We start from the raw sequence: 18,347 nt of genomic DNA, 5'->3' as shown, positions 1-18,347 counted from the left end.
ACATGCTGAATTCTTGACGCACAATCGAAACTGCTGCCATATGCTGCCAGCACGCCCACAAGCGATTCGCATGTGCGGCCTAACCGGCAATTTACCGCTATCTACCGTTTGTGTACACCGCTTGTCGCCGTTATAGTGCAGTTCATGTATTGTTTAGTGTTGTGTAGTGTCCTTGCTGGCATGCATCTAACATAGTTTTTATTTTGCCCCACCAAGATTTACATGCTAAAATCGCCACTATGTCAACGACACTTTTAACATATTACGTTGGGGACTTTTCTTTTGAACATTTCCGAAATTCCGTAACCCGGAAGTACTTTTTTTATGTTGCAGACGAGACGCTGGTAAAGAAACCTATCAACGTTTCATTACGTTTTCCTTCTTGCTCGCAAAATGGTCAACGATTAAGATTGATCATCCTAATTGCAAATGGGCTATGGTAAGAGTTATTTGTCTGGTTACATAGCTAGATAATCATTTCGGTAGCTTATATTTTGTTATGTTTAGCTAATAAGCTAGCTATCGAAAAGTGTCTGTTCTGGCTGGTTAGCTGACGAAGGAATTAATATAGCTAACCAAACATGCATAACTAGCTACATGTCCGTTATATTGATATAACAGCATGGATTCATTTGTTTTAGGTAGTCTGAACTAGTGAGACTGCTGTCGTCTTCTCCCATACCGCCAGTTGACCGCTCGTCCTCCACCAACAAGTCTACGGGGATGGCCTCTGTACCACTACTGCAGCCTACTAGCAACACAACCCAAGGTTTTATGCAACAACTACACATTTTACTGTTAGCGAACTATAATCAATAGTGATGGGACGATTGATAACGGAGCTCCGGCGCTAGTCATGGGAAGTTGGGCAATTTTTTTTATCTGATTCTGATCTGTTTGTCGTCGTCAAAAGAACGAATTGTTCGACTCATTTCTTTAATTTAATTTGGACAATATAACGAGTCAAAATAAATCCAAGGCTGAAAATGACAAAAGAAAGTTTGGCTGAGCTGGAACACTAGCGCGATCCCATAGCAAATGAATGGCATTAAACGTTTGCAGAGCCTCTCCTCACTGGAGTGATGCTTAGAATTCAATTTCGCCCGAAATGGCACAAAAATGTAACCCTTTTTATTTTACAACTACCATCAGGTTTTTGGAACGAAACTGAACAATAACAACTCGTGTTGAAAGTAAACATCCGCACCTCGATGGTGCCAATAGTGCTTATGTCTGCAAAACACGGAAGTAGGAAACGAATGGCAATTTGACTGTTTCTGGTCTAGCGATCGATGACAGCAGATTACGCTGCCCAACTTTATGTAATTAGAAAGAGGAGATTATCCTGATTTAAAATGGTGTCCGACTTGGAAAAAAATGTAAATAAACACATTGTTTGATTTTTGGCGAAATATACCAGCATGCCTCTGCATATGAAAACAATGGGGGGAGGTCCAGCAGCGTTCCAAGGGCAAAAGGTATTTCGTTTGTGGGGAAAAAAACAAAAGATATACATTGCGAGATATTTGGCGAAATGAACAGACGTACCTATATTTCCCCTATAGGAAACAATGGGACGAGCTGTCTCATTGTCAACAATAGAGACGTCATTGTGACGTTGAACAATAAGATGGGAATATAACGTTAGGAAGGCGAGTTGGTGCTCAATAGAATTAATAGGAGCTGGCAGGGTGAAAAATGCAATAAAATAAGGCCTGTTTTTTAGTGATATACTAAAAAAGTACAACAAGCAGTTGGGACATATGGTAATATTATGAAACTGGGCTCCACGGCAGATGCAATGAACTAGTTTTTATCCGAAAAATGAGTCCAGTCTACCCAGTGTACAGCATGTCAAATGAACGAGTCACTCTGGGGGGGGRAAAKAATCATGACTCGMAAGTCAGTAAAGAGTCRTTCAAAAAAAATAATGAATCGTTCGAACTGCACATCACCATCTGACGTTCCGATGCTGTTTTCAAATAACTACTGATTCGACACAACATAGCAACGCTTGTGTCAAAGTAACAATACCACGTGATGACGCTTCACACTACCACCTGGCAAGTGTCAGAACTTTTATTTGACCTTTATTTAACTAGGCAAGTCAGTTAGAGAACATATTCTGATTTACAATGACGGCCTAAAGGGAAAAGGCCTCCTGTGGGGACGGGGGCTGGGATTAAAAATAAATTAAAAATATAGGACAAGAGAGACACTACATAAAGAGAGACCTAAGACACCAACACAGCATTGGGTTAGCAACGCATGACAATACAGCATGGTAGCAACGCATGACAACACAGCATGGTAGCAACCATGACAACACAGCATGGTACACAACACATGACAACACAGCATGGACAACACAGAACAACACCACAGCTGGAGCAAACACAGAACAACCACAGCTGGAGCAAACACAGACAACACAGCTGAGCAACACACGACGACAACACAGCTGGTAGCAACACACGGACAACACCACAGCTGGCAGCAACACAGACAAAAACCACGGGCAAAACACAGACAAAACCACAGCTGGCAGCAAAACAACAGACAACACAGCTGGCAGCAACACAACGACAACACACAGCTGGCAGCCAACACAGACAAACACAGCATGGCAGCAACACACGAGACAACACACAGCATGGCAGCAACACAGACAACACAGAGGGCACAACACAGACAACACAGCGGAGCAAACACGAGACAACACAGCATGGCAGCAACCAACGACAAGACCAATACAGCTGGCAGCAACACCGACAGACAACACAGCTGGTAGCAACACATGACTGAGGAGACTGGTCCTGGGGGCACGGAGAGACTGGTCCTGGGGCACGGAGGAGACTGGTCCTGGGGCACGGAGGAGACTGGTCCTGGGGGCACGGAGGAGACTGGTCCTGGGGGCCCGGATGAGACTGGTCCTGGGGCACGGAGGAGACTGGTCCTGGGGGCACGGAGGAGACTGGTCCTGGGGGCCCGGATGAGAACTGGTCCTGGGGGCAATGGAGGAGACTGGTCCTGGGGGCCCGGAGGAGACTGGTCCTGGGGGCACGGAGGAGACTGGTCCTGGGGGCACGAGGAGACTGGTCCTGGGGCACGGAGGAGACTGGTCCTGGGGGCACGGAGGAGACTGGTCCTGGGGGCCCGGAGGAGACTGGTCCTGGGGGCATGGATGTAAGAGCTACGTGGAGGTGGAGCAGTTTGGCAGGGCTTGAATGTAGAGTGCATGGAGGGTCAGGGGGAGAGTAGGTCTGACAGGTAGGCTGGTCCGATGTCATTTAGGGCTTTGTAGACAAGAAGGATAATTGTGTAGTCAATTTTTTTAGAAAATGGTAGCCATGTAGATGAGCAAGGATGAGGGTGATGTGGACAGACTGGTTTGTTTGTGGCAGAATCCTAGAGGCACTTTTTTTTGGATGAGCTGTAGTTTATTAATTGATTTTGCAAGTACTGTGTTCACATAATCAATTCTAGAAAAAAAATGAATGTATGGATAATTTTTTCTGTCAGATGTAGTGAGCGAGGGTCCTAGGCGGGAGATGTTCTCCAAAAAAATAATTACATTTTACAATGTGGACATTGAAGGAGAGAGAGCAGGGTCGAAAACAAAGAGCTAGCTATACTTTGTTGATGACAGGAAAGTCCAATTTCTTTAACTGATTTCAACGTTGACATTCAGAATGACAAGATTGATTAGCTACTCAAAATAAAAATCCACAACACTAAATTGCTAATAAAATAGCAGAGCAATCAGCCTAGGGCACCATCGAAAAAGATAATAGTAAAAAAATCTGTTTTTCACCTCGTCAAACTGATTCTGATTCTAAAATTACAACTAGGCTACAGAAAGGAAAATGCGTGATACCTAGTCAGTTGTCCAACTGAATGTATTCAAATGAAATGTGTCTTCTGCATTTAACCCAACCCCATCAGAGAGGTGAGGGGGGGCTGCCTTAATCGACATCCACGTCTTCGGCGCCCAGGGAACAGTTCTGCTCAGGGGCACAACGACAGATTTTTACCTTGTCCGCTCGGGGATTCGATCCAGGAACCTTCCGGTTACTGGCCCAWCGCTCTAACCACTAGGCTACCTGATAGAGGCAGGGTGCTCTGCGTCTTACTGAAAACCTAGACCTGTTGATAATGTGTCATTTCTTATTTCGTCAACATGAATGAAATTAGTGAGTCATGAGGCATATGTATTACGGAAACCGTTTACTGTTTAGGAACCAAACGGAAGCAAATGGAACAAAACGGGGATGGAGCTGTGTTTTTCCATTTGGGAAAAAAACGGTTTCTGTTGCTAAATGTTTTGCAACAGAATCGGCGTGATGWTTACACCCCTGCCTTGATGACTGTATTAGCTGAACAATATTATCGACTGCAACTGTTTAAAACATTTAAAACAAGAAATCTGTTTCCTCTCTCTATAGGTCAGAGAATGCCCTGCACATTATATGGCTGCTATCGTGTCTACACGGACACAGACAGCTTGGCCAAACACATCAAGGACCATCAGAATCACGTCCCCACGCAGTCCCTCCCAGGTAAGCTCATAGAATACAACACACTTCCTGGATCCTGGAGGAGACATGGTTTTATGAATAAAGATTTCCTTATTGGATAAAGGTCGACTCAGAAGTACCTGAACTGCTGCGTGTGTGTATGAGGATAAAAAGCGTCACTGAGGACAGTTACAATTATTATAGTCAGATTAAAGCTGCACAATGCAGAAATCGCTCTGTCGTTTCCTGGTTGCTGAAATTCTATTAGTTCTCATAATTAAAGTTAATGTGACAAAACAAGGAAGTATTGTGTACAGAATCATTGTACCATCTAAACTGCTGTGAAATATATTTTTCCATAACCAAAAATATTGTATTTTCAGCTGGTGTACCTTACTGAAGGTAAAAGACGCAAAAACAAAACACTAGGACCCAAAATAAACCCAACCACAGACTAGAACCCAGCCAGCACTAGGACCCACAATAAACCCAACCACAGACTATAACCCAGCCAGCACTAGGACCCACAATAAACACAACCACAGACTAGAACCCAGCCAGCACTAGGACCCACAATAAACACAACCAAGAACTAGAACCCCAGCAGCCACTAGGACCCAAACAAAAACACACCACATGATAGAACCACCAGCCACAGGACCCACAATAAACACAACCACTAGACTAGAACCCAGCCAGCACTATGGACCACAAAATACACAAACCACAGACTATACACCCATGACCAGCAACTAGACCACAATAAACAAACACAAGACAAACCACAGCCAAGCACTAAGACCTCCAATAAACCCAACCAACACTATAACCCGGCCAGCCTTAGGACCTACAATCAACCAACCACAACTCATAACGGCCAGCCACTAGGACCCACAATAAACCAACCACACTATAACCGGCCACATTAAGGACGCCAACAATACACCCTCCACAACTATATCCCAGCAGCAAGGAGAGAGCGGTGACTTACCAAGTATGATACAGCAGAGAAGCAAACTTGAGGGGATTATTCCAGGATGATAGCCAGCAAGGAAGCACTTGAGGGGAGTAGTTTCCAGGATTGTCAGCAGAGAAACCCTTGGCAGGGGATGGTAGTTTCCAGGATGACACAGCAGAGAAGCACCTTGAGGGATGTTTCCAGGACTAGCGTCGGTGAAAGACGGAGGGTGGCACAGCCGCTACTAGCGGGCCGCACCGAGAATCCAAAAGAGTCAATCCAATGGAGTTTCAAGTTTGACAGTAGTCCAAAATCATCCTAGCACAATTGTCAAGTGAGGATGAATGCAGCAGGAGTCTGCTCAGATAATGTCCATGCAGATAGGGGCCAGGTATGTAAGGTAGGCCAGGAGTCCTGCTCAGATGTGGCGGCCCCAACAAGAGAGGGGAGGCTGGCGCCCCACAAGAGAGGGGGAGGCTGGCGCCCCACAAGAGAGGGGAGGTGGGCCCCACAAGAGAGGGGGCTGGCGCCCCACAAGAGAGGGGGAGGCTGGCGCCCCAAGAGGAGGGGGAGGGCGCTGGCGCCCCACAAGAAGGGGGGGCTGGCGCCCCACAAGAGAGGGGGGCAGGCTGGCGCCCACAGAGAGGGAGGTGGCGCCCACAAGAGAGGGGAGGCTGGCACATGCGCAGATCAATCCACAGTTGGAATAGCGATTTTTAAGGTGTTTACGCATCCTAATAATTAGAAAGATGGCTCAGAAAACGAGGGGTTTTAATCGGCCGTATGCTCACTTCGGTTTTGACCTTACGCCGATTTAAGATGAGCAGAGTAAGGTGATTACATGACTATTTTCACATTCTCCTCCTGCCACATAATCAGTTTAAATGTACTCACTATCTCTCCTCCTGCCATAATTAGTTTAATATGGAATGTAGTCACTATCTCTCTCTCCTGCCATAATCGGTTTAAATTGGAATGTACTCACTATCTCTCTCCTCCCTGCCATAATCAGTTTAATATGGAATGTACTCACTATCTCTCTCCTGCATAATCGGTTTAATATGGAATGTACTCACTATCTCTCTCCCTCCTGCCATAATCAGTTTAATATGGATGTACTCACTATCTCTCTCCTGCCATAATCGGTTTAATATGAGATGTACTCACTATTCTCTCCCTCCTGCCATAATCAGTTTAATATGGAATGTACTCACTATCTCTCTCCTGCCATAATCGGTAATATGGAATGTACTCACTATCTCCTCCCTCCTGCCATAATCAGTTTAATATGGAATGTACTCACTATCTCTCTCCCTCCTGCCATAATCAGTTTAATATGGAATGTACTCACTATCTTCCCCTGCCATAACAGTTTAATATGGAATGTACTCACTATCTCTCTCCCGCCATAATCATCAGTTTATATGGAATGTACTCACTATCTCTCTCTCCTGCCATAATCACGTTAATTAATATGGAATGTACTCACTATCTCTCTCCCTCCTCGCAGGTAAAGTGTTCCTCTGCTCCTCTATCGGCTGCAGCGGCTCCTTTCCCAGCATGCAGCATCTGATGGAACATATGAGACAGCACCACAAACCCAACACGTACTTCCTGTAGGTATTTGTGTGTGTGTGTAGGAGAGATACACTCAGTGCTACTCGTCATCCAGATGTCCCTCTGACAGGTCTGACGATTGTCTTGCTTTCCCTCTTCCTCTCTGCCAGGTGTCAGAGCTGTCGGTCCAAGCTGCGTTCCTACCGCGCCCTCCTCAAACACCTCCACACCTGCGCTAAGGTAGCCAAGAGCAAGGCCAAGGCTGGCGAACAGGCAGAGGTCAAGCCTGACCCCGATGCTGCTGTTCCCATGGCTACAGACCAGGAGACCCCACAGCAGCAGGAACCCATGGAGTCGGAACCCTCCCACCTTGTCCCTGGGTCCACTGGGTCTGACAATCTCTCTGCCCTGGCTCCCTCCCCCTACCAGCCCCCAGAGGATGGATCTCTCCTCGGCCTGGACCTCAACTCGGCCCTGCTCCCTGGGGCTTTCTCCATCCAGGAGGGAGGTGGTGGGGGATTGTCAGCCACCCAGCCCCCAAGCCTCRCAGACCAGCTCCCCGAGGGATCCTATGGTTCCTTTTCACAGTACCTTAAATCTCCACTGGAAGTTTCTGGACCGGAGCAGCAACAGCAGAGGCCTCCCAGGCCCGTCCCTTCTGCTCTACCTTCCTCTCCGCCACCCCAGACCTCCGCCCCGCCCGGTTCGAACGCTCGCTGGAGGAAGAACCAAGGTGATCTAATAACAGTCAGCTTCTTTGGTTGAATCTCAGGGTTAGGAAATGTTGTCATTTCTATTTCATTTAAATTACTTTTTGACCGCAGCTCGTTTTTGAGGAGCGAGAGGTGCTCAACGTTGACCCACCCCCTACCCTACCGTGAGACATCCGTGTTGAGTCGATATCACTTAAAAGCTTTAAAAACAGGGTTGTCAAACGAATTAATAAAATAAAATAAAACTTTTAACATCAATTATCTAAATATGTGAACTATGATTTGTAAAAAATAAAATAAAATWWAAAAAATKGTATAATTATGTTGAAGATTAGATCCTATTTTACATAATCGGAGGCGGTTGTGTTGTGCCTGCCATTGGTCGAGACTTTCTCTTGAACACAGGGTGGGACCCCTCCCTTCAGACCGCTGTGTTTTAGATAGAATGATGGGGGGGACCCCTCCCTTCAGACTGCTGTGTTTTAGATAGAATGATGGGGGGGACCCCTCCCTTCAGACTGCTGTGGTTTTAGATAATGATGGGGGGAACCATCCTTCAGACTGCTGTGGTTTTTAGATAGAATGATGGCGGGGGACCCCTCTCTTCCGAGTGCTGGTGTTTTAGGTAGAATTGATGGGGGGACCCTCTCCAGACGCTGGTTTTTAGAGAATGAGGGGGGACCCCTCCTAGAACCGCGCGTTTTAGATAGATGAGGGGGGACCCCTCCTTCAGACTGCTGTGTTATTAGATAGAATGATGGGGGGAGCCCCGCCCCTTCCCGCTTTCGACTGCTCGTGTCTTTAGATAGAATGATGGGGAACCCCTCCCTTTTTCAGACTGCTGTGTTTTTAGATAGAATGATGGCGGGGAATCTCTCGACCTTCGTATTCTGAGGGATGCGCTAGACTGCTGGTGTTTTAGATAGATATGATGGGGGGCGCCGTCCCTTCAGCTGCTGTGTTTTGAGATAGCTGATGGGGGACTCCTGTTCAGACTGTGTGTTTTAGATAGGAATGATGGGGGGACCTCCCTTCAGACTGCCTGTTGTTTTAGTAGAATGATGGGGGGACCCTCCTCTCAGACTGCTGTGTTTTAGATAGAATGATGGAGGGGACCCTCCTTCAGAACGCTGTCGTTTTAAGTAGAATGATGGAGGGGACCCTCCTCTCAGACTGCTGGTGTTTTTAGATAGAATGGATGGGGGGACCCTCCTTCAGACTGCTGTGTTTTAGATTAGAATGATGGGGGGACCCTCCCTTCAGACTGCTGTGTTTTAGATAGAATGATGGGGGGGACCCCTCGCTTCAGACTGCTGTGTTTTAGAATAGAATTGAATGGGGGACCCCTCCCTTCAGATGCTGTTGTTTTTAGATAGAATGATGGGGGGACCTCCCTTCAGACCGCTGTGTTTTTAGATAGAATGATGGGGGGTGGGACCCCTCCTTTCAGACTGCTGTGTTTTAGATAGAATGATGGGGGGACCCTCCCTTCAGATGCTGTTGTTTTAGATAGAATGTGGGGGGGACCCCTCCTTCAGACTGCTGTGTTTTAGATAGAATGATGGGGGACCCCTCCCTTCAGACTGCTGTGTTTTAGATAGAATGATGGGGGGACCCTCCCTCAGACTGTGTGTTTGTAAGATAGAATGATGGGGGGGACCGCCTCCCTTCAGACTGCTGTGTTTTAGATAGAATGATGGGGGACTCCCTTCAGACTGCTGTGTTTTAGATAGAATGATGAGGGGGACCCTCCCTTCAGACTGCTGTGTTTTAGATAGAATGTGGGGGGGACCCCCCTTCAGACTGCTGTGTTTTAGATAGAATGATGGGGGACCCTCCCTTCAGACTGCTGGTTTTAGATAGAATGATGGGGGACCCTCCCTTCAGACTGCTGTGTTTTAGATAGAATGATGGGGGACCCTCCTTCAGACTGCTTGTGTTTTAGATAGAAATGATGAGGGGGACCCTCCCTTAGACTGCTGTGTTTAGATAGAATGATGGGGGGACCTCTTCAGACTGCTGTGTTTTAGATAGAATGATGGGGGGACCCCTCCCTTCAGACTGCTGTGTTTTAGATGAATGATGGGGGGGGACCCTCCTTCAGACCGTGTGTTTTAGATAGAATGATGGGGGGACCCTCCCTTCAGACTGCTGTGTTTTAGATAGAATGATGGGGGGACCCCTCCTTCCGACTGCTGTGTTTTAGATAGAATGATGGGGGACCTTCCTTTCAGACTTGCTGTGTTTTTATATTAGAATGATGGGGGGACCCTCCCTTCAGACTGCTGTGTTTTAGATAGAATGATGGGGGGGAACCCTCCCTTCAGACTGCTGTGTTTTAGATAGATGATGGGGGGACCCCTCCCTTCAGACTGCTGTGTTTTAGATAGAATGATGGGGGGACCCCTCCTCAGACTGCTGTGTTTTAGATAAGAGGGGGGACCCCTCCCTTCAGACTGCTGTGTTTTTAGATAGAATGGATGGGGGGACCCCTCCCTTCAGACTGCTGTGTTTTAGATAGAATGATGGGGGACCCCTCCCTTCAGACTGCTGTGTTTTTAGATAGAATGATGGGGGGGACCTCCCTTCAGAACTGCTGTGTTTTGAGATAGAATGATGGGGGGACCCTCCCTTCAGGACCGCTGTGTTTTAGATAGAATGATGGGGGGGACCCCTCCCTTGCAGACTGCTGTGTTTTAGATAGAATGATGGGGGGGACCCTCCCTTCAGACTGCTGGTGTTTTAGATAGAATGATGGGGGGACCCCTCCCTTCAGACTGCTGTGTTTAGATAGAATGAAATGGGGGGCCGCTCCTTAGACTGCTGTGTTTTGATAAGGAGGGGGGGACCCCTCTTCAAGACTGGCTGTGTTTTTAGATAGAAATGATGGGGGACCCTCCCTTCCAGACTGCTGTGTTTTAGATAGAATGATGGGGGGGACCCCTCCCTTCAGACTGCTGTGTTTTATCTGGTACATAATTTACATCGAATTGCAATTTAAATTTCCAATCACTGCTAATGATGGCCACCGGTCAAATGACCATTGACTGTCAACTTCAATGTCTATTGTAGTTCTGATTTCAATAGGTTTCCTATGGAGGATTGACAGTATCAATTAAAACAAATGATATTCCCATTCAAGTCAACATCTTCGTGGTACCAATTTGAAGGTTGAAATGTACATTTTATTCCCATTTTAGTACATTTATCAGCCAAAACATGACACTCACCCTGTATTCAAGAGAATGCGATCAGACGGTAGGAAAAACACAAAACTCCTCCGATGATGAGGATGTAAAATAGGGTCTAAGCTACAATGTGAAAATGAAGGGGAAAAAAGTTTTTAATGATATCTAACTCAACCGTTTCATTTTCCAGTGATGAAAGAATGGATGTCTCGTGGTAGGCCGGGGTATGCAAAAYGGGACAACTCTGAGCACGGCTACACTAACGGTCAAAAGGTTTACAACACCTACTCATTCAAGGGTTTTTCTTTATTTTTTACTATTTTCTACATTGTAGAATAATAGTGAAGACATCAAAACTATGAAAGAACACATATGGAATAATTTAGTAACAAGAGTATGCAAAGCTGTCCATCAAGGTAAAGGCTATTTGAAGAATCTCAAATATAAAGTATATTTTGATTGTTTAACAGTTTTTTGGTTACTACATGATTCCATATGTGTTATTTCATAGTTTATGTTTTTGCTATTATTCTACAATGTAGAAAATAGTAAAAATAAAGCAAAAACCCTTGAATGAGTCGATGTGTCCAAACTTTTGACTGGTACTGTATCTCCTGAATGTTTTGGCATTAAAGTCGTAAGAAGTCTCTTTCTGACCACTCCTACCATGGGTAAATATGTATTGAACGTTTCGTTCAAAAGTTGCTTGGAATTCACGTCCGTGTTAGTTCATGTTGACTAGTGGTCCTATTTTAGCCTGGTCCCAGATCTGTTTGTGCTATAGTCAACTGCAACGACCATAGGAGTTGGGGGCTACACAGATCTAGGACCACCAGGCTTGTCCTGTACAGGAGATCCCTGGATGAAACACAGATGTGCTGATTGCAGTGATGAGTGAGTGAATTGTGTTTTATCGTGTTGCACTGTCCTGCCAGACGCTCCGGGGTCTCTAAGTCACAGATGGACCTCTCCTCCAGCCAGTCACAGGTTAACTAGAGATGGAGCGCAGGTGAGACGTGGAGAAACCATTAAACTGCCCTCTGGTCATATCCAATGGAATTCTCCTGCTTCTTCCTCCAATGCTAACCTGCGTTATTGGCTTTCTCCCTCTCCCCTTCCTGCTAACTTGGCTTCCCTTTTCCTGCCCCGGCCTAACCAATCACCTAATAATCACCTAATCGATCCATCATGTGGCTGGTTGTTCAACCTGTCCAACTCCCAGATTCACTGACACAGCCCGGTGTGGATGCTTTCACCAGCAGGGTTATTAACCTCTAAAAGTCTAAGACTATATATATAACTATCRCCTATGGAATAACACATTCAGAACTGGCAGAAAAGGCCGGACTTGAACATCTCTRGAGAGACCTGAAAATAGCTGTGCAGCGACGCTCCCCATCCAACCTGACAGAGCTTGAGAGGATCTGCAGAGAAGAATGGGAGAAACTCCCCAAATACAGGTGTGCCAAGCTTGTAGTGTCATACCCAAAAAGACTCGAGGCTGTAATCGCTGCCAAAAGGTGCTTCAACAAAGTACTGAGTAAAGGGTCTAAATACCTTATTTTTAATACTTTTGCAAAACATTCTATAAACCTGTTTTTGCTTTGTCATTATGGGGTATTGTGGGTAGATTGATGAGGGGGGAAAACGATTTAATCCGTCTTAGAATAAGGCTGTAACGTAACGTGGAAAAAGCCACGGTGTCTGAATACTTTCAGAATGCGCTGTATAAGAAAGCTCAGGAAATATGAGTTTATTTTAGACATTTAACCGCTCATTTTTGTTAGCACAAAACTACTTCCATTAATTTGTCTGGGTTACCCTCCGACGAGTCCCGTGACACTTGTGGGTTTTCAAACCGTTCAGACGCTACAGATGTGTGTGTGTGAGAAGACATGGTCTGACAAACACCACTCTGGCTCTGCCACCTTCCACCGCAGAAGGCCCGACATCGGCGTATACGGTGGATCGAGAGGCGCAGAAGGCTCGACATCGGCGTATACGGTGGATCGAGAGGCGCAGAAGGCTCGACATCGGCGTATACGGTGGATCGAGAGGCGCAGAAGGCCCGACATCGGCGTWTACGGTGGATCGAGATGCAGCCCAAGCAAAAGACTGATATCTGTAGCTTGAAATGACAGATTTGATTTATTATGTTACTTTAATATTAGACTCTTAAGGATTAACTACCCATTCAGATGTTTGGGTTCGTTAACATAAAACCTTTTCCTACAGAACATGAGCAATGAGCGTTTATCATAATACCACCTCTCGTTCCAAGTGGTTTCCTTCATCTGGTGCCTACTGAACAAGACCCCGGTCTGTGCCCAAGCTCCGACTGCCTTTTAGAAGAGGTCTGTGGTGTGAAGAGCTGTAGGTTCGTTTTGACTTTCAGTAGTACAGGGCTGAGGGCTTGTGCTGACTTTTAGTAGTACAGGGCTGAGGGCTTTTGTGACTTTAAGTACGGGCTGAGTGGCTTGTTGACTTTCTAGTCAGGGCTGAGGCTTGTGACTTTTAGTACAGGGCTGAGGGCTTGTGACTTTTAGTAGTACAGGGCTGAGGGCTTGTGACTTTTAGTACAGCGATTGAGGGCTTGTGACTTTAGTACAGGGCTGAGGGCTTGTGACTTTTAGTAGTACAGGGTTGAGGCTTGTGACTTATACAGGGTGAGGGCTTGTGACTTTTAGTACAGGGCTGAGGGCTTGTGACTTTTAGTACAGGGCTGAGGGCTTGGGACTTTGTACAGGGCTGAGGGCTTGTGGCTTTGCTGTAGTACAGGGTGAGGCTTGTGACTTTTAGTACAGGGCTGAGGGCTTGTGGCTTGCTGTAGTACAGGGCTGAGGGCTTGTGACTTTTTACAGGGCGGAGGCTTGGTCGCTTGCTGTAGTACAGGGCTGAGGGCTTGTGGCTTTGCTGTAGTACAGGGCTGAGGGCTTGTGGCTTTGCTGTGTAGTACAGGGGCTTGAGGGCTTGTGGCTTTCAGTAGTACAGGGCTGAGGGCTTGTGGCTTTGCTGTAGTACAGGGCTGAGGGCTTGTGGCTTTTAGTTACAGGGCTGAGGGCTTGTGGCTTTGTTAGTACAGGGCTGAGGGCTTGTGGCTTTGCTGTAGTACAGGGCTGAGGGCTTGTGGCTTTGCTGTAGTACAGGGCTGAGGGCTTGTGCTTGTGTAGTACAGGCTGAGGGCTTGTGGCTTTCAGTAGTACAGGGCTGAGGGCTTGTGGCTTGCTGTAGTACAGGGCTGAGGGCTTGTGGCTTTCAGTAGTACAGGGCTGAGGGCTTGTGCTTTGCGTAGTACAGGGCTGAGGGCTTGTGGCTTTGCTGTAGTACAGGGCTGAGGGCTTGTGGCTTTGCTGTAGTACAGGGCTGAGGGCTTGTGGCTTTTGCTGTAGTACAGGGCTGAGGGCTTGTGGCTTTGCTGTAGATGGATGCTTGCTTTACAGGGCTGAGGGCTTGTGGCTTTGCTGTAATTACAGGGCTGAGGGCTTTGTGGCTTTTCAGTAGTACAGGGCGTTGGCTTTCATTTCGTACAGGGCTGAGGGCTTGTGGCTTCAGTAGTAACAGGGCTGAGGGCTTGTGGCTTTGCTGTGTCTGGCTGCCTTCACTTCAATGTTGATTCATGTTCACCAGCTTCCACTTCCCCCTTGTCAAAAACTTGTCTTTTTTGTGTGTTTAGCTATACTGCTTTGACCTTAAATCAATCTGAAACCACTAGCCCCTGTGTTAATATGGGCACTAGACCCTACCTTTTTATGGAGATGTGAGAGGATTTGATTGGTATAAGCAATATGGTGATACTTCATACCTAGCCTATCAGAGAGCAAGGGGGGGGGGGGCTACTACCATGTTTACACCCTCAGCTCTCCACTAGGGTCTAGGAGTCCATTTGGATTGGCCTGGTTAATGTTTACCCCTCTCTCCTACAGGTCAGTCCTTCAACGGCCGTATCTATGGAAACACACCAGGGGGCGCTACAGCTGTGTCCAGTGTGGCCACTCCCCCAACAGGAAGGAGATGACTGCCCACATCAAGGGCAAACACAAGAGCCCTGCTGCAAAGCCTGGTAACGACACAGGTACCACTGTCTATTATAGCCTCTTGTCTAGTAAATCCCACTGTCTATTATAGCCTCTTGTCTAGTAAATCCCACTGTCTATTATAGCCTCTTGTCTAGTAAATCCCACTGTCTATTATAGCCTCTTGTGCTAGTAAATCCCAACCCTCTATTATAGCCTCTTGTCTAGTAAATCCCACCTCTATTATAGCCTCTTGTCTAGTAAATCCCACGTCTATTATAGCCTCTTGTCTAGTAAATCCCACTGTCTAGTAAATCCCACCCTCTATTATAGCCTCTTGTCTAGTAAATCCCAGCTATTATAGCCTCTTGTCAGTAAATCCCACCCTCTATTATAGCCTCTTGTCGAGTAAATCCCACCCTCTATTATAGCCTCTTGTCGAGTAAATCCCACGTCTATTATAGCTCTTGTCGTAAATCCTCATATGCTCGTCTAGTAAATCCCACTGTCTATTATAGCCTCTTGTCTAGTAAATCCCACTGTCTATTATAGCCTCTTGTCTAGTAAATCCCACTGTCTATTATAGCCTCTTGTCTAGTAAATCCCACCCTATTATAGCCTCTTGTCTAGTAAATCCCACTGTCTTATAATAGCCTCTTGTCGAGTAAATCCCACTCTATTATAGCCTCTTGTCTAGTAAATCCACCCTCTATTATAGCCTCTTGTCTAGTAAATCCCACCCTCTATTATAGCCTCTTGTCTAGTAAATCCCCCTCTATTATAGCCTCTTGTCTAGTAAATCCACTGTCTATTATAGCCTCTTGTCTAGTAAATCCCACCCTCTATTATAGCCTCTTGTCTAGTAAATCCCACTGTCTATTATAGCCTCTTGTCTAGTAAATCCACCCTCTATTATAGCCCTTGTCTAGTAAATCCCACCCTCTATTATAGCCTCTTTGTCTAGTAAATCCCACCCTCTATTATAGCCTCTTGTCTAGTAAATCCCACCCTCTATTATAGCCTTCTGTCTAGTAAATCCCACTCTATTATAGCCTCTTGTCTAGTAAATCCCACTGTCTATTATAGCCTTGTCAGTAATCCCACCTCTATATGCCTTGCTAGTAAACCACCTCTATTATAGCCTCTTGTCAGTAAATCCCACCCCTCTATTATAGCCTCTTGTCGAGTAATCCCACCCTCTATTATAGCCTCTTGTCTAGTAAATCCCACTGTCTATTATAGCCTCTTGTCTAGTAAATCCAGTCTATTATAGCCTCTTGTCTAGTAAATCCCACCCTCTATTATAGCCTCTTGTCTAGTAAATCCCACCCTCTATTATAGGCCTCTTGTCTAGTAAATCCCACGTCTATTATAGCCTCTTGTCTAGTAAATCCCATCTATTATAGCCTCTTGTCTAGTAAATCCCACCTCTATTATAGCCTCTTGTCTAGTAAATCCCACCCTCTATTATAGCCTCTTGTCTAGTAAATCCCACTCTATTATAGCCTCTTGTCTAGTAAATCCCACTTCTAATTATAGCCTCTTGTCAGTAAATCCCATCTATTATAGCCTCTTGTCGAGTAAATCCCACCCTCTATTATAGCCTCTTGTCAGTAAATCCCATTCTATTATAGCCTCTTGTCTAGTAAATCCCACTTTATTATAGCCTCTTGTCTAGTAAATCCCACTGTCTATTATAGCCTCTTGTCTAGTAAATCCCAGTCTATTATTAGCCTCTTGTCTAGTAAATCCCACTGTCTATTATAGCCTCTTGTCTAGTAAATCCCACCCTCTATTATAGCCTCTCGTTAGTAAATCCCCACTGTCTATATAGCTCTTGTCGAGTAAATCCCACTGTCTATTATAGCCTCGTTGTCTAGTAAATCCCACCCTCTATTATAGCCTCTTGTCTAGTAAATCCCAGTCTATTATAGCCTCTTGTCTAGTAAATCCCACCTCTATTATAGCCTCTTGTCTAGTAAATCCCACCCTCTTATTATGCCTCTTGTCGAGTAAATCCCACTCTATTATAGCCTCTTGTCTAAGTTAAATCCCACCCTCTATTATAGCCTCTTGTCTAGTAAATCCCACGTCTATTATAGCCTCTTGTCTAGTAAATCCCACCCTCTATTATAGCCTCTTGTCTAGTAAATCCACCTGTCTATTATAGCCTCTGTTCTAGTAAATCCCACCCTCTATTATAGCCTCTTGTCTAGTAAATCCCACCCTCTATTATAGCCTCTTGTCTAGTAAATCCCACTTCTATTTATAGCCTCTTGTCTAGATAATCCCACCCTCTATTATAGCCTCTTGTCTAAGTAAATCCCACCCTCTATTATAGCCTCTTGTCTAGTAAATCCCACTGCTCTATTATAGCCTCTTGTCTAGATAATCCCACTGCTATTATAGCCTCTTGTCTCAGTAAATCCCACTGTCTATATAGCCTCTTGTCTAGGTAAATCCCAGTTCTATTATATCCTCTTGTCTAGTAAATCCCACTGTCATTATAGCCTCTGTCGAGTAAATCCACTGTCTATTATAGCCTCTTGTCTAGTAAATCCCACCTCTATTATAGCTCTTGGCTGTAAATCCCCACTCTATTATAGCCTCTTGTCTAGTAAATCACACCCTCTATTATAGCCTCTTGTCTAGTAAATCCATCCCTCTTATTATAGCCTCTTGTCGAGTAAATCCACCCTCTATTATAGCCTCTTGTCGAGTAAATCCCACCCTCTAATTATAGCCTCTTGTCAGTAAATCCACGTCTAATTATAGCCTCTTGTCTAGTAAATCCCACGTCTATTGTAGCCTCTTGTCTAGTAAATCCCACCGGTCTATTATAGCCCTTTCTAGTAATCCCACCGTCTATATTAGCCTCTTGTCGAGTAAATCCCACTGTCTATTATAGCCTCTTGTCAGTAAATCCACCTCTATTATAGCCTCTTGTCTAGTAAATCCCACTGTGGCTCTTATATAGCGCCTCATTGTCTATGATAAAATCCCCAGTCTATTATAGCCTCTTGTCTAGTAAATACCCTCTATATGCCTTCGTCTAGTAATCTCACTGTCTGATTATAGCCTCTTGTCTAGTAAATCCCACTGTCTATTATAGCCTCTTGTTTCTTTAGTAAATCCCATTATTAAGCCTCTTGTCTAGTAAATCCCACCCTCTATTATAGCCTCTTGTCGAGTAAATCCCAGTCTATTAAGCCTCCTTGTCTAGTAAAAATCACTGGCTATTACTTCCTATATCATGTCTATTGTATAGCCCTCGTCTGAGTAAATCCCTTCTTTTAGCGTTGTCCGGTAATCCATTATTATGCCTCTTGTCTAGTAATCCCCTGTCAATATACTGCTCCTCGATATACTTTATAGCTCTTGTTTAGTAAATCCATCTCTCT

General features: G+C 45.5%; 1 protein-coding gene and 1 long non-coding RNA gene across 2 annotated transcripts; both read left to right on the top strand.

Annotated features, from left to right (window-relative positions):
• Nucleotides 1–287: 287 nt before the first annotated feature.
• znf414 (zinc finger protein 414) lies at nucleotides 288–15,091 on the top strand. Its single transcript, XM_024141788.2, is given in 7 exon segments — nucleotides 288–439; nucleotides 646–769; nucleotides 4,446–4,559; nucleotides 6,986–7,091; nucleotides 7,203–7,765; nucleotides 14,857–14,874; nucleotides 14,877–15,091. Coding segments are annotated over 7 exon segments (1,110 nt in total). The 5' UTR covers nucleotides 288–436; the 3' UTR covers nucleotides 15,059–15,091.
• LOC139025473 (uncharacterized) lies at nucleotides 13,604–14,579 on the top strand. The gene is made up of 3 exons (XR_011477065.1): nucleotides 13,604–13,712; nucleotides 13,795–14,194; nucleotides 14,489–14,579. It is a non-coding gene; the product is annotated as an uncharacterized lncRNA (long non-coding RNA).
• Nucleotides 15,092–18,347: the final 3,256 nt, after the last annotated feature.

This window comes from Salvelinus sp. IW2-2015, unplaced genomic scaffold, assembly GCF_002910315.2.
Source record: "Salvelinus sp. IW2-2015 unplaced genomic scaffold, ASM291031v2 Un_scaffold2746, whole genome shotgun sequence".
Classification (NCBI taxonomy): domain Eukaryota; kingdom Metazoa; phylum Chordata; class Actinopteri; order Salmoniformes; family Salmonidae; genus Salvelinus; species Salvelinus sp. IW2-2015.
The sequence above is the reverse complement of the archived record's forward strand: the minus strand, read 5'-3'. Positions and strand labels throughout refer to the sequence as shown.